The 18,544-nt window shown below is 45.2% G+C and overlaps 2 protein-coding genes across 4 annotated transcripts in view; both read right to left on the bottom strand.

Annotated features, from left to right (window-relative positions):
* On the bottom strand, positions 1-11,588 carry VAMP3 (vesicle associated membrane protein 3). Its single transcript, XM_035120332.2, has 7 exons — positions 11,505-11,588; positions 8,297-8,431; positions 7,758-8,113; positions 4,605-4,683; positions 3,713-3,871; positions 2,680-2,731; positions 1-1,508 (listed from the first exon to the last, which is right to left on the bottom strand). Exons 1-7 carry the CDS (start codon positions 11,586-11,588, stop codon positions 1,489-1,491), a joined length of 885 nt encoding a protein of 294 aa, XP_034976223.2. The 3' UTR covers positions 1-1,488.
* A 1,495-nt stretch (positions 11,589-13,083) lies between these two features.
* CAMTA1 (calmodulin binding transcription activator 1) overlaps positions 13,084-18,544 on the bottom strand; it is a 691,460-nt gene continuing 685,999 nt past the window's right edge. For all 3 annotated transcript variants that reach the window (XM_035117087.2, XM_060276129.1, XM_060276130.1), the window contains one exon: positions 13,084-17,241. In XM_035117087.2, the coding sequence (XP_034972978.2) occupies positions 17,209-17,241 (33 nt within the window). In that variant the 3' untranslated portion in view covers positions 13,084-17,208. The remainder of the gene's footprint in view (positions 17,242-18,544) is intronic.

Below are 18,544 nucleotides of genomic sequence, written 5' to 3'. Positions count from 1 at the left end.
CGACTTATAATCCACTTTTTATTAAGCAGTTGCAAAGAAGGCTTCTCTTTGCCCTGTTAATAATGCCAGGAAGTTGTGTGAAGCTTTGTGCCCTGGCCAAGACATACACACACATACACAAAACAAGGCTGGATTTCAGTCAAGGCACTGGCAAGTCTTACAAGGCAAAATTCACATCCAGTGTTTGGTTAAGCTTGAAGTTTAAAGAAATGTTTTAATAACATTTTATACAGTAAGAGGATTGATAACACATGAATAATCAAACATTTTCGAAATCATTACCATAATTCTTATATTCCCGGCGTATATTCCACCTTCCCCTTAAAACTAGCAGGTTAATAACTATCGCAGGACAAGTTTCAAGAAAAAGACTCCTTATAAAGTGCCTGCCAATTTGGATTTTGCTTGGAGTTCTTTAAGGCAGACCAACCTATTCTTCATTCATCTTCACTACCCCTTTAAAACTCTAGTTTTCTAGCAATTTGCACAACAATTATGTAAAAAAAGGGGGGGGGATCAGCAAGGAACCGAGGACTACGTGTTTGGCAATGCTGGTAAACAGTACAGACCCGGTCTCATTCATATATGCAGTTTTCGCAGAGGGCCACAAGGAGAACAGAAGACCCAAAGGGGTGGGGTGTTGTGCGAAGGGTGCAAGGGGATGGGTGGGAAGCGAAAGTGAATCACCCAGAAGGCACGCAATCGGCATGGGCCACCCTAAGCAACATGAGATGCAAGTCAAAAGTACTTTCAAGGTTGCTTTTGATCCTCATTTCCCCAACAGATAATATATTCTGCTGGTATGTTGAGGAAGCCTTTCTTGCCGGTTTTAGTTTTGCCAGAACCTCCAATGCCGAAACGTTAGTTAAATTCAACCAGAAATAAGTTTTCAAAAATACTTTTATAATATTTGTTCGGGTCCAGGCAAAAGGGGAACAGCAGCTTACTATAAGAAGAGCAGAAAGCACAGTGTTTTGTCCCAAATACTGCAAAGGGTGTATTGGCACTTAAGTGCTTGGAGTGTGAAATTTTCATGGTTGCTCCCCACCAGATCAGGAGATATTATCTAATTAAGGCAACAATGACTCCAAAATGGCACAAGAGAAAAAAATTCCTCCAGAAAGCACAAATGAAAGCTAGTGTCCTTCCCTGTCCAGGTATAGGAGGTGAAACAGATTTAAAAAAATACCCATGATCTATGAAACCCCACACAGAAACTCACAGCTTCAGTATAGATCATGATGCCCCCAAGCCTTAAGATGTTTCGCCCTCACTCATACAGGTCTTAGCAGTCTCAGCCAACTGCAACAGCATTTACAAGTTGAAGCGCATCATTTGAATAAAGGCACATTTGTCTACAGGCTACAGAGTTAACATTTCTATCCAAAATAAACGTTTGATTTGTGCACCCGTAGGAAAGCTTGGTATGGAGGAGACTGGTGTCTCTTGTTGAAAACTGCTTCAAGTTCCAGGGTTTCCTCAAACGGCTCATGAGGACACACTCCAAACTATGTATTTAAAAAAAATAATAATCAAAGGTTTGGGAGGAGAAACATTATTTTATGCTTCAAATCAAAGAATGCCTGCAAAACTATTTATATTTGAGTGTTCCCTTAAGTGTTCCCTTTATAAAAAGTGGTCATTATCTGACACTGGGCAGCTAGAAAACTGGCCACCACAGAATGATTGCAAATCACTTGCGATTCACTTCCCGTTAAGAACAAACTCAACAAAAGGAATTGGGGCAGCTGTTTTACCCTCCAAAACTGCAAGTTGTTGGGACTTCAACCACATGAAGTCAACAGCCTTCAAACCAGCAAGTTATCTGCAGAATCTTGAGTCAATTCCTACATGAATCAGGGCACAGAGGCATTTGAGACAGCTGTTCCACAGTGCCAGGGAACTATTTCCCCTGAAAACAGAGGTGGCCCTCTGGAGGCTGCTGAATTGCTGCTTCAATCATCCTTGACCATTGGCCATGCTGGCTGAGGGCGATGAGAGTCCAGCAACATCTGGCAGCCCCTCCTCGCTCCTTAGCCTGGCGATTGAGAAGAGCTAAAAGATCTTCCTATTTGAGCAGTGTTACTACTAGATCATTGTACCTGGGGAAATACCATCTTGGAGCGCTTTTACACGCAACCTTTTAGAAGAGATCTCAGTCTGCAGTGGGTCCACTGGGATCGGAACAGAATATGTAATACCTGGCTCCTCTTTACTACAAATCCCACGAGAGATCATAGCTGCCAAGTTATCCCTTTTTAAAAGGGATTTTCCCTTATGCTGAATAGGCTTCCTCGCGAGAAAAGGGAAAACTTGGCAGCTATGCGAAAGACAGACAGAAGAAAGCCACCTGACTGCATTACCAGTGGCCTTCCAATGGAGACTCACAAGTTCTTTCTTTGAAGACATTTTTTAGGGGCCCAAATGGCAAATGAAGCAGAGAGGTCCAATATATCAGTGAGTCCCAGGCTAAGGAGCAAGGGGTCTCCAATTCCAAGGCCGCTATCTGATTATGGATGCCTTTGCTAACCTCCAGTTGTTTTGGACTACAACTCCCATCAGCCACAGCCATATTTGCAAGGTCTGATGGGAGTTGTAGTCCAAGGAAACTGCAGGGAAACATGTTGGTGAAGGTTGGGCGATGATATTCCATGCCTAACCAGGACTCAAAACACTTACTGATGATGATGATTAAGAGAACGACCACCACTGCAATCAGAATGGCCCACATCTGCCAAGAGAGAGAAACAGAGCAGAGCTATTAAATCTGCGAGCCACCACCATAATTTGCAAGTTTAATCTAGTATACTAGTTTTGTCTAATTGCAATCATTCAACAGATACTGCCATTTAACATCATTTGGGAACTGGGAATTTCTTTTAAAAGTAGCAGCCTACTAATACAAGGATTCCTGTCAATGTGATTTAGCAGTATATATTTTTACCAAAAAATAAAATAAAAACCATCCAGGACCAGGGAAATTGTGTGCATTGGTTAACAGGGAGTAAAACGCATAATTATAGAATTGTAGTTGGAAAGGAGCCCAAGGGTCATCCCTGCAATGCAGGAATCTCAACTGAAGAATCCATGACAAGTGGCCATCTGACCTCTACTTAAAGGAGAGTCCACCACCTTCCAAGGGAGTCCGTTCCACTGTCAAACAGCTCTTACTGTCAGAAAGTTCTTCCAGATATTTAGTTAGAATCCCCTTTCTTTTAATTGAAGCCATCGGGGCCAGTCCTACCCTCTGGAACCGGAGAAAATAAACTTTCCACTGGTGTCCCTTTCCTGACCCCCTACAGGTCTTCAGTTTCCAAGAGACTCCCTCAATCATCCTTTGCAGCTGTCCAAGGACCCAAGGGGAACCCCGTATCTTCTACCAACCTGGTTCCCTCCAGATGTTCTGGACCTCAGCTGTTCAGTGGTACCTCGGGTTAAGAACTTAATTCATTCTGGAGGTCCGTTCTTAACCTGAAACTGTTCTTAACCTGAGGTACCACTTTAGCTAATGGGGCCTCCTGCCGCTGCGGCGCGATTTCTGTTCTCATCCTGAAGTAAAGTTCTTAACCCGAGGTACTATTTCTGGGTTAGTGGAGTCTGTAACCTGAAGTGTCTGTAACCTGAAGCGTCTGTAACCCGAGGTACCACTGTATTCCAAAACACCTGGAGGGCCCCAGGCTGACGAAGGCTGCTGCAGCCCAGTCAGAGTTACCTTGCAATTCTTCCACCAGTACTTCCTCTTCAGCTTGGCAGCGTTTGTCTCAAACTGGGCAGCTCCGGCTTGCAGGGCATCCACGCGGTCATCCAGCACGGACAGCTTCTCATCCCTTTCCAAAACCTTGTCCACGTTGACTCTCATGATATCCACCACCTGAGAAGTCAGAATGATTCTTAGCATGCATGTGTATGCCTCTATCATTTCTTTATATATTCAGCAGTTGGCGTCTCTGTAGGGCATATACTTCCATGGACTAAGACCACTGGCAGAGGAAAGCTTGTGCCAGCCTTGCCCACAGCCTAGTGCCTTCCAGATGGTATTGGACCCCCAAACCCAGCAGCCAGTGATGAGTTGGGAGGTGACGAACATCTGGAAGGCTGGTTTGTGCCATAATAAATTGTAGTTGGCAACACAAGACCCTGTGTTGATTTCACGGGAGCAGATGGCCAAGCTGAACCCCCCTGGAAACAGAAAAACCACGACAGGGTGCCAAATTGCTTGGCACTTAGAAGCCACAGTAACTTTACACCAGCTAGACACCCCCCCTTGAACGTCACCCCCACACCGAGTAGGTAGTCTACAGCAGGCACCCCCAAACTCGACCTTCCGGATGTTTTGGGACTACAACTCCCATCACCCCTAGCTAACAGGACCAGTGGTCAGGGATGATGGGAATTGTAGTCCGAAAATATCTGAAAGGCCGAGTTTGGGGGTGCCTAGTCTACAGTATGCATCTTGCTGCAGCTCCATGCAATGTAGCCACAGAGAAGAGGAAGGAAGAGGGCAGATGATGGCCAGCTTTGCTCACATCTTGCAAGAGACAGATGAACCCCACCCCACCAGAATGCCCAGGTGCTCAGGGGAGCCACAATGGTGCCACACCTACCTCATCCACCTGGTTCTGGGTTTGGTGAAGCCGGTTGCTGCCTGGGGCAGAGGCAGCCCCTGAGGGGCCACTGGTTGACCTGCAAATCAGAGGCAACAAAGTCAGGTTATCACGGCCTGCTGTATGCTTGGTCAGGACAGAATTCCAGTGGTAAAGAATCCCCCCCCCCCCGCATGCGTTGCTTCTTAGATTCATGTCCATTGTACCAACTGGTGTCTTGAAAGCAGCTCAGAATGAGCATTTAGAGTTAAAAACACCTGATTTCATTTTTTAAAATAAAAAGAACCCCCATATCTTTACACCTTTAAAAATTAAAACCATGAAAGAAGAAGCTTCCAAAAGACAGAGACTGGGGGAAGGAGAAATGAAAACAAATGTCAGCGGCATTTGAGAGTGCAAAGTTTCAAACTGGAGGATTAGCTACTGAAAAAACAGTGATTTAAAGCAGGCATCCCCAAACTGCGGCCCTCCAGATGTTTTGGCCTACAACTCCCATGATCCCTAGCTAACAGGACCAGTGGTCAGGGAAGATGGGAATTGTAGTCCAAAACATCTGGAGGACCGAAGTTTGGGGATCTCTGATTTAAAGTTTAAGGAAGTGACCTTTAGCTCTCTTAGACCTCACTGTCTTTAGGATTTCAGCTCATGGCTGAATCATGTCTTCCTGCCAATTAAGTGTCAAGACACTTGCATGTTATTAAAATCTCAGTCTAGGTGCCATTTGTGATACTGAAGTGGAAGGCCAAGTGTCAGGAGGGGGGCACCAGCTGAAGCGCCCATCATGCTGGGTGTAGCTGATGGGTCTTGGGAGTCCAACAGGGCCCACCCCTCTAATAAGGGAAAGCCACCACAAGTTGCCAGGAGGCTGCCAACACAGTGACACCGCTGACCCATAATAGGCTCAAAGACTGGATGTGATGATTTGCCCATAACAGTTAAGTCCTTTAAAGTCTGCAGGTTTGTTTCTCTTGCATCAAATCCCCACCTGAAAACTAAATTATCAGGGCAACACTCTCCACAAAAAACTTCTGGAAGCAACCAGTTTTGAAAGGGCACGATCCATCACACTGATCACTCTCTTGTTAATGCCTTGCAGTTGACCAAGGAGGCTGCCCCAAACGTCCCTAGCACAAGTGTTACGTACACATGCAAGAAAGCCCTATTTTAAGTTTGATGGAGGTTTTACATTAAACTGCTAATATGTAAGTGTGGAACTTCCAGTGTTGTGTGGAGGTCTCTCTATGCCAAGACAGAATGGTGTAAAATCCTGTCCACGTCGACTGATAAACAACCTCCAAAAGTGTCCAATATGGCTAACCCTTCCTTTGTAACCATTTTGAACTGCAATGCTGGGACACAGTTTTTAGGGAGGAAAGCCCCATTAAGTCAGACTGTGGCTTTGCTTAGGAGTAGCATTTATGCGAGTTTTATACAGTGGTGCCTCGCTTAACGAATGCCCTGCTTAACGAAATTTTCGCTTAACGAAAGGTTTTTTCTAGCGGAGGTTGCCTCGCTAGACGAATTCGTTTTCGTCTAGCGAATCGCGGTTTCCCATAGGAATGCACTGAAATTCAATTAATGCATTCCTATGGGCAAAAATAAATCCAAAAAAATCAATGCATTCCTATGGGATTCGCTAGACGAATTTTTTCGTTATAAGAAAAGACCCGTGGAACGAATTAAATCCGTCTAGCGAGGCACCACTGTATTGCTTTTTCCACCTAATTAGGAGCAAAATGTAATTAAAGCCATCAACACAAACGAATTCACACCTCCATTAAAATACCTAAGGGCACAAGTTTCTAAAACAGCAGTCTAATGGCTGTACAATAGTTGGGTCCCTGGGGATTTAACCCCTAAAGGCCTGGGTGAATAAATATTTTGTCAGCATCTGAAGACTATCAGTGAAGAGAAACAATTCCATTTCCCAAGGGAGGGCCACAGTCAGGTGATGGGGCCATGCCACTGAGAATCCTGGTTAAACATATACATGGGATAGCACTGAAACCCTCTTTCACTTTCACAGCTGAACAGCCATCTCTTTCCGAAAGTGAGTTTTGGAAATTCACTGGGATGTTTCTGCCCGGCAGTATTGTTAAGAGAAGAGAAAGGACTTGCCAGGTTGGCAAGTCTAGCTGACTCTTCCTGCTGGTTGGTTGGTTTTCAATGGCACAGAGCCATCGTGCCAAGTTGGGCCCCAACAGCCCAGATGTGTGATTTTTTTCTAAACTCCTCCCAGCTGAATTCTGGTCCAGGTGGGTAAGAGAAACAGCTGTTTAACAGCTGGCACCAGAAGAAAAGGGAGAGAGCCTCATTTCATAGGGTGACCTGTATCCCACATGTTCACCCTGAACCACTTGAAATTCAACAGGGAACACTTTGTTTTTAAGAGAAAATTAGAATATACAACACACATTGCAAAGTGGCGACATTGCTCAAGTTCAGCCTGTGGTTGATTCTTCGAGAGAGGGCTCCTGACCGTGATTCACAGGGGCTGAGCCCCCAAAACAAATTAAGCACCAATTTCCCCCGCCACACTGAAAGCCTGAAAGATTATTCTTCGTTTGCCTTACAAGGAAACAGGCACGGTACTACATCCCTTTCCTTTAAGGCTTCCGCCCTAACCCAGCATTGAATTCAAGCGGATTTACTGCCAAACAGACATGGGGCTGCTTTCCAAAAAGTTTTCCTTGGAGCAAGCGCAGTGAAATTAATGTACTTAAGCCAGTCGCGTCTACTCCGAGGAGGACTAGCCTTGGAGAGGCGTTAGAAACCAGACCCAACTTCGGCAGTGCGCCACTTTAGGGCTGCAGCCGTTCTGTGCGTCGGTGGAGACGCGCCCCCGAAGGCACTCTGCCTATGCCCCAGAGGCCGCACTTCTGTCCACGCCACGCAAGCCCGGGAAAAGAAACGAGAGAGTGTCCGGCCGACTTTTACTACGCCCCGTGGCGGCCAGGAGCAACAGGACCCCGCTCCAGCCGAGCCAGCGCGCCGGGGGCAGCAAAAGCGAAAGGGAGGGAGAGCAACCAGGCTGCGGGCCGGGGCCTAAGGCCGGGGAGGCGCCGCCCCAAGCAGGGCAGCTAGCGGGGAGCCCTGACGCCCGCCCACCGCCCCCAGATCAGGACCGGTCGCCCGACGGGTCACGGGGCTTACATGGTGACGTTGGGGCTGGTGGTGGCGCAGCAGCGGCTCTCTCCGAAGAACTTCTCCTGATCTCCGGGCTGTTGCTGTTGCCGCTTCAGGCTGCAACTTTTGCAGGCGCGGCCGCTGGGTGGGGCCCTGGGAAGCTCCGCCCCGCCGGCCGGGGAAAGCCCCCAGCCCCAGGAGCAGGAGGCGGAGGAAGGGGAAGCTGCTACCGGTGGGCGCCTTCGAGAGCGTAACCCGCGGAGGGGGAAACCTGCCCGACGGCAAGGAGCAGCAGGGGAGCCTTGCAAGCGCTTGAGCGCGCTCAGCCGACGACTTCTGGGCTTCTGAACCCGCTGGCCGCGGCGCCCGACTGTCCCGGGTCTCTTCTAGGGCTTCTTCGGAAACTCTTGATTTGTGGCGTCTTCTTTCCCTGGACTGCAGTGACTGGAAGGCTGCTAGGCACGGTGGCCCTTCCCCGCTCCCAGACGCAGCAATGCATCTGAACGGCTGTTGTTGAAAGCTACAGGAAGGGACAAGGGCTGAGGGCTCTTGCGCTCGGGTCCTACTTGCGCGTTTTCCACTGCTCCGCTGGACAGTGCACTCGATAGATCACTGGCTTGATCCACCAGGGCTCTCCTTACTGTATGTTCTTTAGTGCATTGCGCTGGAGTGAGGCTGGTGAGCCTCTGGTGCTGCTCGTCCTACTCAGAGGAGATCCGCTCAAGTTAAGAACGGAGCAGTCCTTCACCAGCTGCATATGGGAGTACGCTTGATGTCAAATATGATGCCTGGTGCTGGGCAGGTGGGCATTGGGGGGGGGACACACCCTGCCTGCTTTTGATTTAGAAAAAGGCTGTGGCCACAAACAAGCTAACAAGGAATTCTCTGGAAGTAGTGATGGTCACCAACCTGGATGGCTTTATAAGAGGATTAGGCCCATTCATAATTCTTCTAAATGCTGGTTGCTGGAAGCCACAGGCAGGGAGAGTGCCCTTGTGCTTGTGTCCTGCTTGCAGGCTTCCCATGGGCATCTGGCCAGTCACTGTGAGAACAGGATGCTGGATCAGATGGTCCCCTTTTACCCTAATCCGGCAGGACTTGCCTTATGTTCTTAGAACAAGGCATGACAGACTATGCTCATCTCCTTTTGTTGATGAGTCCCTAGTCTGATAGATCAGGGGAATGCTGTGGACATTGGAGTACAGCAGTGCTTTTTGACAATTTCCCCCCATGGCACTCTTGTTATCTACTGGTATCTAAGGAACTGTATTTAAAGAGCATTTACAAATGCATCTTTGTTTACCTGGGGGAGAGTGCCGTGCAGGGTTTGATCCTGGGTCTGCTGTCGCTTAACACCTTTATAAATGACTGAGCAAAGAAATGGAAATGGAAATCTGCAGATGACACCGAACTGGGTGGAGTAGCTAAACGTTGGAAGACGGAAACAAGAAGACAGAGAAGTGGCCAAAACTATCAATAAGACTTGAAGAATGCAGCCAGCTTGTTAAAATGGAGTCGAAAAATAAACTGTGATCATATTCCACCCCACGTGACAAGTTTTGACCTTGGCAGGACTGAAATATGTCAACAAAAAAGTGTTCCCCTGAGTTCCAGCGGTCTGTTTTGACCTTAATGTGGGAAACAAGAATAGAGTTATGTCAAGAGGAGACACGACGGCAAGAGTTACAGGAAAAATTCCAGGAGGTGATGGCGGAATATGATTTTTTAGGAGATGAAGCTTTTGACGCTGAAAAAGATGAATGTGAGAATGACAATGATGGGGAAGGAAAAGAAGAAGATGAGGATTGTGATGATTCAACACAAAATGAAGCACACCACGAAAAAAATGATGACTTTACTCTACAAAAAGTTGGATGGAGTGCCCTGCTTTTGAGGGGGGCACGATTGGTATCATTGGAACTCCAGAACGCCCACAGGGAAGAAGGAAAAAATATGCAGAGAAGAGAAGAAATTCAGGGGTCCTGTATGGTGGCCTGGATGACAAAAGACTGTAAACAGGGGGTGGGGTGAAGGGAAAGTGATGTTGTGATTAAGGATGGATTAACAGGTTTATAACTGGTCTGCTGATTTTGGAATTTGCTGGATTGGGGGGGGAAGCCGGCAATCGGGGATGTAAGGTTAAATTGAGAATAGTTATAGTTTTAAAAGTGAATGGATTTTGGAAAATGTGAAAATATGGAGGCTTATAGAGGGAGAAAAAACAAAAAATTAGGCACGGGAAGAGAAAATGGGAGTTTGATTTCTCAGTGATTTGAATATTAGATGAAAATGTTAACAATTGATTTATAAGTTGTATAAGATGCAAAGGTGTATTTTTATAAAGTAAGAAACTGTTGCAGATGATAAAAAAGGGATGAAAACCGGGGAAGGGGGGGGGAGGGGAAGCCCACAAAATATGGTTTTACAACTATGAATGCAAGAAAAATTTTTTGTTTTGTATTGTTTTTTCTTTTTTCTTTTTTCGCCCTTTCTTTTTTTTCCCCTTTTTTCCTATTTCTATTTTTCTCTTTTTTTTTTTTTTGGTATGACAATAGATGGTTGGATGGATGTCCTCCTGCGTACTGCCCTGGTTTGCTGGAGCTCCCTGGTGGCAGGGGGGGGCTTTGGGGCCAGGGGAGGGGGGGGAGGACAGAAACCCAAGCATAAAATGGACCATCTCTGACTGTTCACATACATGGGATACTTCTGTGGCAGGGGAGGACCCATGTGGGTGGGTAGGAAGGAGGTGGAAAAGGGGTTTAAGTATGTACCTTTTTTTTTTGCTTTTTTGTATTTTGTAAAATTAATAAAAAGTATGTTCAAAAAAAAAAAAAACTATCAAAACAAATGTCAACAGAGATAAATGTAGAGTTCAGTATGGAAGGTAGGCAAAACCTGGGGCACATATGCAAGATGGCTGACTCACGGCACAACCTGTCACTCAGCCAGTCTTCCAAAGCCCAGAAAGTATTTCCACACAGAAGGCTTAGAAGCAGCTCTGACGTGGCCTTAGCATTGCTAATGGAAAGCTAGCCTAGACTGGGCAGAAAGTGCATTTGCATTGCAAAAGCCTTTCCTGTGATTCAGCATGGAAAAAGAGCACTGAGGGCAATTCAAGCCTGGCATGTACAAAATACTACTGAGAATCTTCATTGCTGGAGCCCTCTGTAATGCCAGAAGAACAGCACTGATTATTTTGAGAGGTATGGCCTGGAGAACAGGTCCTATGAGGAAAGGTGTTGGGTATGTCTAGCCAGGAAATGATATTAAAATGTTAAGAGGACAGAGTCAATTTGTTTTCTGTTGCTTCAGAGCTGGAGGATGGGGTGGGGGTCCTGCAGACCTCCAGATATTGTTGAACCACCACCACCACCAACCAACATGCCCAGAAATGATGGGAATAGTAGTGGAACCACATCATAGATTCTCCAACTGCTGCTCTAGAGGGAAGGCCATGAACCATGGGGCTTGAAACATTTTAAATGAAACATCACAAAATTTCCTGATGGTATGAGGACTTTGACAGGCCAACAGACTGCTGCCTTGCAGGGCCGGCTCACCGGCAGTTGCCTCAAGCGGCAGGCTGGGGAGCGTCAGCAGTCAGTTGATCACATGCACTTGTTGCCTGTATCTGCCACCTAGAAAGAACAGGGCTGCTGGCTTCTAGTTTCCTGTGTGCCAGGGGATGGATGCCTCTCCTGACACCATGGAGAGAGACAGATAATCTGCATTTTCTGCATTCTTCTTCAGTTGGAAGAGGAACCTGGCTCTCACCTGCAGTTTGCCTGGCACTTGCCTTCCCGATGGAATGCGAGGGCAGACAAAGGCACTGGCTACATGGAGCACTCCAGCTACCATGACCCCCCAATCGCATTCTAAGAAGCACAGCTTATCCTGCTAATTGGGTTTTTTAAAACTACAGGTGTGTGCTAGAGATGATGAGATAAGAAACTGCAAAAAGGAACCCAGCTACAAGGATTTAAAAGGTTTGGATTGAGAGCAGATTTCATTCGGATGATGGGGGGATGGGAGCCCACAGTTTGCTTATATCAAAGATTTTCTCTATGTTTATGATACAGTAACCCTTCACGGAATGCAAGTTTTTGCTTAAAAAGAAGTGAGGGAGGAAGAAATTGGAATATAAATATGAAATTTAACAAAACTGGAACTGCCTGTGTGAGAGAAAGGAACTGAGAGGGAAGAGGGCGGAACGCTACACTTTGAAAATATGGAGCAAAGCCTCCCTTAGCCACAAAGGAGTGTGTTTGAAATAAGGATTATTGGCCATAAATCAGCAGCAGGGAAGAAAGGAGTCTATCAGCTGTGGGAATAGAAGCTTTTGGATTACCTATTTGCAGTCTGGATTCAGACCGTTCTTCCTAGGCTGGAAAAACTCTGAAGGTGGCTTGTCGACTGGAAGCCAAATAACAGGACGAAGTGATGCAGTGACTTTTGGAAACTGAGAGATAACCGCTTCTCCTGAGGCATGACGGGAACCATTAACAGTTGTAGGAATGAAGGATATAACACCATATATGGACAGGAAAACGTCATGGGGAGGGAGAACTGTCACACGCAGGATTACAGTTAAGAGTTCCTCACTTGAAACTTTATAAATTACCTAATAAACCAACATGAACGAAAACAAAAGTTTGTAGCTGTTATATAAGGGATTATTATATCTGAATGGAATATACTGTAATGGAAATTATAAAGATTTTGGAACGCAGAAAAAATGTAGAAGAATGAAGAAGCAGTCAAATCCAGCACACAGGGAGGCCAGTTTGATTAAATGGTATAATTTGACATTGGATTAAGTGGAATTAATAATTGTATTTATTGGATAAAATTGGTATTGTTCTAATGAGGCTGCTATTGGAACGATATTGAAAACCAATACAAACATTTTTTTAAAAAAATTGAGCAGGGTTGCTGTCACTTACTCCTCTTTGGCCTCACTTTCTGTCTCCTGCCATGGCAGGGGGGCACCATTTTCTGTTTTGCCTCAAGGGACAAAATGTCGTGGGCCAGCCCTGCTGCTTGGAAAGTGGTGGCCCGCCCTTGTTCAGGGGTTTTGAGAGGTGGCTGGGCGGCCCACCTGTCAGGGAGGCTGTTGTTCGAGTGGGTTGCCTGCATTGGCAAAGGGGACTGAACTAGGTGACCTGAGAATATCCTTCCAACCTTATGAGTCTCTCCTAGGTTGCTTCTGCTCAAATGCTGCCATGAAAAAAAACCTTACCAACTGCTACTACCCAAGATTCCAGCTGTGCACGGCCTGTAAGAAAAGCCAGTGTCTGGAGGCATGTCCTGTGTTGTCACAGGGGCTCATGAGAAGCAAAAATGTCCCCCTCAATCATGGAAATGGGTATAGTTTTAATAACAACCCTTCTCACTTATGTCCATTTTGCACTCCTGAACAGGTGCCTGAACCTGACAGTGAGTTTTATCCAAGGCTAGCCTGACTTAAGAGTAAACCCACTGAAGTTAATGAACATGACTAACTTAGGTCCATTGATTTCAGTGGGTCTGCTCTGAGCAGGATCTAGTCAGTGGCAACCCTGTGCATTGAAATAGGAGTAGCTATATAAATACATGCATAGCTTAAAAAAGAACAGACTTCAAATGGGGAAATTTTCTTCATTTTTAATTTACAGCAGAAAGAATATAAAGCATTCAGAAAACATTTTCCATATTTTAAGGGCAATTCAAAACATTTTGCATGGTTCCAGCAGCTGAGTTCTTCAACAGATCCATTGATTCAGTGATGCTTTTAACATGCACAGTTACAAAAATAAAACTTACAAAAAGAGACATCTATACTAGGTTTACATGCAAGTCTCGGGGACCCCCCCTCCCCTCTGTTTGGGCGCCAACTGCTGTGTGGAACTGCCATTAAGCGTGCAACCATAGAGGGGGTTCATGTTATATTCTTTATTTCGTTCACACAGGATCGTTCGTTTCATACGTGATGTCACACAAAGGAGCAATTCTGGGTTTTGGGGAGACATACAAGAGGGTCCTGGACTCAGGCGCTCAGGCACCTCGATGATTCAGGAAGGTGGCCCGAGGGGGTCTTCCTGTTTCTAACTGAGTCGCGCAACCCAGGAAAGGGCAAGCAAAATATTTTTTTATTTATTTAAAAAAACCGATATACTGTCTTGGGAGCGTTCTCAAACCAAACATGCCCGAGGTCATTGATATGCCCAAAGGTGATGGCCCTGATTCAGCAAGGCCTTTTGGCACGTGTCAAACTGGAATAAACACACAGGTTGTTCCAATAAGGACCCCACCTGGAGCTCTCTGAGGAACAAGGGGAGGGGGGAAATGACAGCCATGACCCTCAACCTGCCTTGTAGGTCCCAAGCAAGGGCTTCTTGCTCCAGCCTGCGCAGCACCTTGAGAGCCAGGCTGACACTCGGTCAACGCAACACCAAGCCTGCGGATCTGGAAGGGTTGAAGCGGAAACACCTCAAGGTAGCCCTGACTTTGAAGAACCCCCTTTTAGGACAAACGGAGGGGACAGGCTTCAAAAACCGCTACTTGGGTCGTGACTGGTGAGGACGGAAAGCAACAAGGGTCAGCCCAAAATGAGACAACAAGCGCACCGTTTGAAAAACGGCAAGCAGAGGGTGCTGCCAAGTTGGCGCCCGCTTCTGGCTCCTTGCTCCTCTTTGCCCCCCTGTGCAAAGGGCCCAGGAAGCCCAGGGCCTGGCCTGAAAGGGCAGCAGCAGGAGCTGAGGTCTCCTCTGCCCGCCTGCCCTGCTTTGAGCTTTTCTGTGTTTCCCCCCCTTTACTGAACTGGGCCACAAAACAGCACTTAACAAACGTACAGAGGGGGTCTAAGCAGGAGCTTCAGCACACACACCGCATTATTTTTCAGTCTTGGCAGTGAAATAAAGGAATTAAAAAGAGAAAGAGAGATATACAATTTCAATGAGAGAAAAGGCACGGAGAGCTCTGACCCCAGGTTGGCTTTTGTCTTTTTTTGTTGCCACAATCTTTGTGTGTGTTAACTCTTCTTTTATAAAGACACCAGTTTAAAAGCTTCACAGAATTGTGAGTATTTTTAGGCTTCACAACAAGCCTCTGAGCAAAGACTACACATTGCATCTGGTGGCTGGGATCAAGCAAGAACAATTACTCTTCCATAAAGCAAAACGCCTAGAAAGGCCAGGCCAAGCGACCAACCCACTGGCAACGTTTCAACTGGCACTAGCAGGATACAGGGCATTGGGGGGGGGGAGGCGTGCGGGATGGACGGAGGTAGCCAGGCAGAGCTGGACGGGCAGGCTGGCGGCCCCCCACCGCCACCTCTGACCTGAGCTACACCCAGTCAAAAGCCAAAATAATCCATCTGACTTCAGGCGCAGCGGAGTGTAGTTCAAAATCAAGATTTGCCCACCCCCTCGCCCCTCGCCCCACTTCCCAGCGTCTACATTTCACATCAGCTTCCATATCGAAATGACTCTTCTAAAACAGATTTCTTTGGCTCCTGTCTATGTGGAAATAGCAATATACCATGACACCCCTACAAAACCTGCTTGCATCTTTTAAACTTTTACTCTTTTTTAAAATTTTGTGCAATTTTTAGTACATTGTCTGTCTTCCAGCAGGAAATATGGATATGTGAAACATATTTTTTTCTACTTTCATACTATTTCTTTTTCTTTTATTTTTATTTTTTTATTTTATGTTCATTCTAAGTGTTCTTTATTGGAGTGAGAGTGTATGGTGTTAAGCTAGATACAATTTTGTATTCTTATGATTATCTGCTTTGCAAAATAACTTAATTTTTCTTAAGCAATATTAGCATTCACTTTACTTGGCACCATTGGCAAAAAAAGGAGAAATTAAATAAAATATTAAAAAGGTAACCAAGAAGGTTAAAAGAAATTTAAATAAACTCCTGGTAGCCAAAATCAAATGTAAACATAACTCTTTTTTTAAAAGTAATGTTACTTTGCCGTTTTTTCCTAAGTCTAAATACATTTTAGCTCTTCTGCTTCTGCAGTTTAGTCATGCGTTAGCAAAATGTTCTTCTAAAGAACATTTAAAATAAAGTTTCTTATAGTGAAATAAAGTTTTTTTGTTTCATTTTACAGACCATAAGCCACTAATGCTTTGCTTTTTCATGTCTTCTTTTTGTCCTTGAATTCATGCACATCTGTTTTAGTATATACAATATGTACAAACATCCACACTCTTCTCGCTCATTCAGACAAAACTATACAAATACGCAAATTTCTCTTGCCAAGTTATTGACCCTTTGTGAATAAAATAGTTAGCAATTAATCAATATATTCCCTTTCAAATATTTATTTCTCATTTCCATTTCTACCTTCTCTCTATGTACAGAAACTGCCTAGGTTTTCTTCTTCTTCTTCTTTTGAGATGAAATAGCCAAAACAAGAGATTTACTGGCCGGAATGCAGCACCCGACTGCTCGCTCCCTTGGGTGGTAGAAATGTCCAGTCAGCTTATTTGCATGTGACTCTTCGGTCGAACAAGAGGTCTGCAGGTTACCAAAATGCTTTACAAATCATCATTGTTATTAAAGAAGTAAAAATCTTGCGTGAAGTAAGGCCAGAAAATAAAGTGCCAAATATGAGAAGTGCATATGGCAGCTGAGATACTTGAAGGCTCGAGAGAGAGAGAGAGAGAGAGAACAAGAGAGAAAGAGAGAGAGACAGAGAGAAAGAAAAAGGAAAACCACCGAACCAAAAGGATCTTTTTGCTTGAACTGCTCACCCATTCTCTCTCCCCCGCCCCGCACCCCACCCTCTTGCAAAATACCCGTTTGCCTTAAAAACACTGACAGCTTTCTGGGAAAAGTCCCACGGGATACATTTAAAACCAGCAGATCTAAAAAGTTGCAGAGAGAGATTCGATGAAGAACAAAAAGACACAGGTGTGCAAAGGAGGTGATGGAGGAGGGAAGATGGAGGCCCCGCGCAAGACGGAAGGAAGGTGAGCAGCGCCTTTCCACAGGAAATCCCAACGGTTCCGGGTCTTGGAGATGATTGACAGGTGCAGGAATAGCATTCTTGGGTTGTGGGGTTTTTGCTTTTTTTGGTATTATTATTTGTACAGTTCCACACATTGTTTGTTTTGTTTTAATACAGCCCTATATGAAAAGGATAATTAATTGCTTCTCTTTTTTTTCATATTTGAGAGGAACGAAGCAACTCATGAAAACGCCTTCCGGGTGTCACTTCCCCCCCCATGATCCAACCAAAGATTTGAGTTCCAAGATGTCTTGCTGAACAAATTAAAAGTTGTCCATGAAAGTGCAAATGTAATGACTAAACATTACCATTAAAATCCTGCAGCCGAAATTCTCGGCACTGCAGTCAGTTTCTTTTTTTTTTTAATAATTTTTTTTGTAGTTGTTGCATGTTTCTGCTAAAAACAGAAAATGAAAACAGTCTGAAAAGCAATGTCACATTGCTACGGGATGCTGCCGCCGCCGCCTCTTTCTTCAAGTTCCTTGGCCTTTTTCAATTCTTTCGCTCTGAAATGAGAGAAAAGGGAAAATGGGGAAAGGTATGACGTTTCTGCTTCCAAAACCCTTGGTGTGAAAAATGAAAAGGCATTCTGCATTTCTTTGTTGTTATTTTTTGGCAGAGGAAGTAACCACCTCATTTTTCTCCCATATTTCACTAATAATTTAAGAAAAGAAAGAAATTAACTGTATACAATAGTCCCAAAAGGCAAGTGTCATTTGAAGCAACTTCTAGGAAAAAGCTGGGGGGGGGGAAATAATAGCTTGAACTCTGAGAAGACAGAAGGCTGGTAGTTCCCATGTCTAGAATATATGCCAGTCACCTGTTCGGATGCTGCTATGCTTCTTCTGAAAGAACAGGTTTGCAGTTTGGGAGTGCTTATGAATCCACCTTTGTCCCTAGAAGCTCAGGAGGCCTCAGGAGCTAGGAATGCCTTTTACCAGCCTTGTTGGTATGTCAAATACAGGTGTTCTTGGACAGGGACAGTCTGGCTATGGTGATTTATGCACTGGAAACCTCAATACTTGATTACTGCAATGCATCTACATGAAGCTACCCTCAGGCCTTGTCCAGAGGCTGCAGCTGGTGCCAAACACTGTGGCTAGACTATCGTTGGGGATCTGACTGTCGCCAGCACGAACCTTTGGTGCTCAAGTTTGCACTGGCTGCCCATTCGCAACTGGGCCAGTTTCAAGGTTCTTGTATTAATTTACAAGGTGTTTTAAGAATTTGGCTGCAAGACACCTGAAGGATGACCTAATCCCTTATATCCTTGTTCGATCACTGAGGTCTTTGGGGGGCATCGCTGTTAGCAGTCCCATGTGGCTCAGATGCATGTAGCCGCACATTTAGCGTGGGCCCAATTTTATGGAACTCCTAATTGCAGTCAGACAGGTCCCCTGCCTACTGAACTTCTCGTACCGACTAAAAATATATATTTTTTTAATCCCAGCTGGTCTTTTAATTGAAGTTTGATTTTATAGTTTTAACTTTTTTATAGTTTTATACTTTTTGTACTGCATATTTATAAACTGCTTAGACTATTGTAGTTAAGTAGTATATAAATGAATTGTTTAAATAAGTAACATTTAAATGTACATTAAAAAAATAACAATCCAGAGGGGTTATGGTGCTTGATCCATAGCAGAATCCCAATAGGTAGCATGTATGAGCTGTGGTTAAACCACTGAGCCTAGGGCTTGCTGATCAGAAGGTCAGCTTTCCAATCGACATTACAGTCTCTCATTCCCGCCAAGGCCTCTGTCCCTCCGTTTTAGGCTGAGCAAAGATAGGAGAGAGAGATTGGGGTTA

This window comes from Zootoca vivipara, chromosome 6 (assembly GCF_963506605.1).
Source record: "Zootoca vivipara chromosome 6, rZooViv1.1, whole genome shotgun sequence".
In the NCBI taxonomy this organism is placed as follows: domain Eukaryota; kingdom Metazoa; phylum Chordata; class Lepidosauria; order Squamata; family Lacertidae; genus Zootoca; species Zootoca vivipara.
The sequence above is the reverse complement of the archived record's forward strand: the minus strand, read 5'-3'. Positions and strand labels throughout refer to the sequence as shown.